This window comes from Macadamia integrifolia, chromosome 9 (genome assembly GCF_013358625.1).
Source record: "Macadamia integrifolia cultivar HAES 741 chromosome 9, SCU_Mint_v3, whole genome shotgun sequence".
Classification (NCBI taxonomy): domain Eukaryota; kingdom Viridiplantae; phylum Streptophyta; class Magnoliopsida; order Proteales; family Proteaceae; genus Macadamia; species Macadamia integrifolia.
In genome coordinates, this window is record NC_056565.1 from 28,506,029 (window position 1) to 28,510,248 (window position 4,220).

The 4,220-nt window shown below is 42.8% G+C and overlaps 1 protein-coding gene across 1 annotated transcript; it reads left to right on the forward strand.

Annotated features, from left to right (window-relative positions):
* Positions 1 to 29: 29 nt before the first annotated feature.
* Positions 30 to 2,964, forward strand: LOC122089222 (heat shock protein 83). The gene is made up of 4 exons (XM_042658780.1): positions 30 to 479; positions 581 to 722; positions 813 to 1,093; positions 1,189 to 2,964. The coding sequence occupies exons 1-4, from the start codon at positions 342 to 344 to the stop codon at positions 2,737 to 2,739; spliced, it is 2,112 nt and encodes a 703-aa protein (XP_042514714.1). The 5' UTR covers positions 30 to 341; the 3' UTR covers positions 2,740 to 2,964.
* The last annotated feature ends 1,256 nt before the right edge of the window (positions 2,965 to 4,220 follow it).

Here is a 4,220-nt window from a genome sequence, read left to right on the forward strand (position 1 = left end):
AAAAAAAAAAAAAAAAACTCAATCGAAGACTCTAGAGAGGCGGAACGGGAAGTTCCACAAACCCCACTCCCTCGCTAACTTCCCGAATAGTCTGAAACTCTGAATAGAAGGACCTAGAAATTCTGATCTTAAATATAAATAACCTATTCCTCCTTTCGTTTCCATCAGTTAAGCATTTTTCTATCTAGCAATAGCGAGCAAGCGTGCGTAAGCCATAGTTTCCAGTTCCAATTTCTGGTTTCTCTGTTCTTGAATCGATTCTTTCAAGCGTGCGTAAGCATAGTTTGAAGTTTCTCTGTTCTTCAGTCGTTTCTTCCTGATTCGAAGTTTGATCGACAGCGATGGCGGATGTTCAGATGGGAGAAGCAGAAACCTTCGCCTTCCAGGCCGAGATTAACCAGCTTCTCAGTCTTATTATCAACACCTTCTACAGCAACAAGGAGATCTTTCTCCGGGAACTCATCAGCAATTCCTCTGATGTGAGTATATCTACTCCTCAGTTTCTGCTATGATTATTTGTCCATGAATTTTCTTGAATGCTTTGTTAATTCTTATTTGGATTTTGGGATGGGATGGATAGGCCTTGGACAAGATCAGGTTCGAGAGCTTGACAGATAAGAGCAAGCTTGATGCGCAGCCGGAGCTTTTCATTAGGCTTGTTCCTGATAAGGTTAACAAGACCTTGTCGATCATCGACAGTGGTATTGGGATGACCAAAGCTGGTAAGTAGGGAGTTCTCTTTGGTTTGTCTCTATTATAAGCGAGGCAATGTCGGATTGACTGATATGGTTCTCTTATTCCTGTCTGTATAGACTTGGTGAACAATTTGGGAACAATCGCAAGGTCTGGGACCAAGGAATTCATGGAGGCTTTGCAGGCTGGGGCCGATGTGAGCATGATCGGTCAATTTGGTGTGGGTTTTTACTCTGCCTATCTCGTTGCTGAGAAGGTCATTGTGACAACCAAGCACAACGACGACGAGCAATACATATGGGAGTCCCAAGCCGGGGGGTCGTTCACCGTTACCAGGGATGTGAGTGGAGAGCAACTCGGTAGGGGAACAAAGATCACGCTCTACATGAAGGAAGACCAGGTTTGTAATCCAAGTATCTAATTCCAATATTCTGTTTCTTGCTTCGAGTTGTTCTTAAACTTTTGGGATTTGTAACGAATTGACTTCTTCTGCAGTTGGAGTATTTGGAAGAGAGAAGAATCAAAGATCTAGTAAAGAAGCACTCTGAATTTATCAGCTATCCTATCTATCTCTGGACCGAGAAGACAACTGAGAAGGAGGTCAGTGATGACGAAGATGATGAGGCTAAGAAAGAAGAGGAAGGTGATGTGGAGGAAGTAGACGAGGAAAAGGAGAAGAAATCAAAGAAGAAGAAGGTAAAGGAGGTGTCCCATGAATGGCAGCTAATCAACAAGCAGAAACCCATCTGGCTGCGAAAGCCAGAGGAGATCACGAAAGACGAGTATGCTTCGTTCTACAAGAGCTTGACTAACGATTGGGAGGAGCATCTGGCTGTGAAGCACTTCTCTGTTGAAGGGCAGCTGGAATTCAAGGCAATCCTCTTTGTGCCAAAGAGGGCACCATTCGACCTGTTTGACACGAGGAAGAAGATGAACAATATCAAGCTCTATGTCCGGAGAGTGTTCATCATGGACAACTGCGAGGAGTTGATTCCAGAGTACCTTGGTTTTGTTAAGGGTGTTGTTGACTCAGACGACCTACCCCTTAACATCTCCCGTGAAATGCTTCAGCAGAACAAGATTCTGAAGGTCATCAGGAAGAATCTCGTGAAGAAATGCATTGAGATGTTCACGGAGATTTCAGAGAACAAGGAAGATTATACCAAATTCTACGAGGCATTCTCGAAGAATTTGAAACTGGGCATTCATGAAGACAGCCAGAACAGGTCAAAATTGGCTGATCTGCTCCGGTATCAGTCTACAAAGAGTGGTGATGAGATGACGAGCCTGAAGGACTATGTCACCAGGATGAAGGAAGGTCAGAAAAACATCTACTACATTACCGGTGAGAGCAAAAAGGCCGTCGAGAACTCTCCCTTCCTGGAGCGGCTGAAGAAGAAAGGCTATGAAGTCCTCTTCATGGTTGATGCTATTGATGAGTATGCTGTTGGTCAGTTGAAAGAGTACGACGGGAAGAAGCTTGTCTCTGCAACCAAAGAAGGCCTGAAGCTTGATGATGAGACAGAGGAAGAGAAGAAGAAACAGGAGGAAAAGAAGAAATCCTTTGAGAGTCTTTGCAAAATAATCAAGGATATACTCGGAGATAAGGTTGAGAAGGTTGTGGTTTCTGACAGAATTGTTGATTCTCCCTGCTGCTTGGTGACTGGGGAGTACGGTTGGAGTGCAAACATGGAGAGGATCATGAAGGCCCAGGCTCTGAGGGATAGCAGCATGGGTTCATACATGTCCAGCAAGAAGACCATGGAAATTAATCCAGATAATGGAATCATGGAGGAGCTGAGAAAGAGAGCTGAAACTGACAAGAATGACAAATCTGTCAAGGATTTGGTTCTTTTGCTCTTTGAAACTGCCCTCCTCACCTCTGGTTTCAGCTTGGATGATCCCAACACCTTCGCTGCTAGAATCCACAGGATGTTGAAGCTGGGTCTCAACATTGATGAAGATGAAACAGCTGCTGAAGACTCAGATATGCCTGCTCTGGAAGAAGAAGGAAACGAAGAAAGCAAGATGGAGGAAGTTGATTAGGTTATAGGACATTACTAGAACTATGGATATGCGTGATCGATCTCTGAAAGTATTGGAAAAAGTTCCGTTTGGTTTGTGTCTATGTCCAGTTTTCTTGTGTTCATAGTCGAGGATTTTGGTTTTAATGGGTCTTATGTAGGTGGGTTTTGTTTCTTTATCACTTACTGTGTCACCCTTCAATACTTAAGAATGGCGTATGAAATTTCTTTAGTTTTATTTCTTGAATTCTTTCTTGCAATTTTATTGAATTAAAATGGATTCCCAAAAACACTTTAGAAAAGCATTTTTTTAACGTGAAAGTAGCATTGATTCGATCCCAATCTAACGGTAAATCTTTAAAGATCTCTGAAGTGAAATGTCTTTCCCTAGACGTGCAGTTTACGCGAACGGAAGAGACGAGAAGAATATAGTAGATGTGTAGAACCGAAAAAGTAGAACATTCCAGATAGGGAAAACGAGACCTTCCCGCCATGTTCTAGAGACCCAACGAAAGGAAAATACAAGAAACCCTTCGAAGTCTCTTCGTTTAAATATCCTCCTCCCATATCTTCCTACACTACGTTCGGAGATTAACTGGTGTTCTAATCTTAGTAGCAGAAAAGTATCGATTCTCTCAATTGAGGCGGAAAGTTTCCGTCATTTCTTTTGTTTTTAATTTTTCTTACAAGGATGTCTTCTGCAACGATGGATAATCAAATGGGAGAAACTGAGACCTTTGCCTTTCAGGCTGAGATCAATCAACTTCTCAGCCTTATCATCAACACCTTCTACAGCAACAAAGAGATCTTCCTTCGAGAACTCATCAGCAATGCTTCTGATGTAAATTCGTTCCGATTCTCTTGTTCTTCTCTTTTTTTAAATTGGAGTTTGTTACTGAAACTATAACTTCGTTGCAGGCCTTGGATAAGATTCGGTTCGAAAGTTTGACTGACAAGAGCAAGTTTGATTCGCAACCAGAGTTGTTCATCAGAATTGTGTTGGTGTTTGATGTCTTGTATTTCGTCGCAGTTTAATCCAGGGAGTACTGGTGCAGCACCTAGACAGCCAAGACGGGCTGTGGGGGTTGCAAGGGGGGCAGGAGGCCCCCCTGCATAGCAGGGGGTGTAGGGAGGCGCAGCCCCCCGCTCGAATTTTTTATTTGAGGGCAATTGTAATTTAATCCGGATTAAGGTGGCAATTGTAGTTTAATCCGGATTAGGGTTTTTTTCTCGCTATATATTTGTAGCGAGAGTTTTTTTCTTTGTAATGCAAGCAATACTGAGAGGTGTGAGGATGAGCGCTGTAACCCTATTCTCCATTGATAGTGAAGCAGGATCTCATCTCACCGGGGATGTAGGCAACCTTGCCGAACCTCGTAAAATCCGTGTGCATTGTTTGTTTTGTTTTTCCATTATCTTCTGCATCGTTTTAGGATTGCGTTTCTACAAATTGTTCCTGATAAGATTAACAAAACTCTTTCCATCATTGACAGCGGTATTGGG

Bases quoted from the DNA above. Each gene is read 5' to 3' on its own strand.
- LOC122089222 (XM_042658780.1), top strand. From the start codon at position 342: ATGGCGGATGTTCAGATGGGAGAAGCAGAAACCTTCGCCTTCCAGGCC. The intron at 723-812 runs GTAAGTAGGGAG...CTGTCTGTATAG, and splicing joins TATTGGGATGACCAAAGCTG to ACTTGGTGAACAATTTGGGA. The intron at 1,094-1,188 runs GTTTGTAATCCA...CTTCTTCTGCAG, and splicing joins TCTACATGAAGGAAGACCAG to TTGGAGTATTTGGAAGAGAG.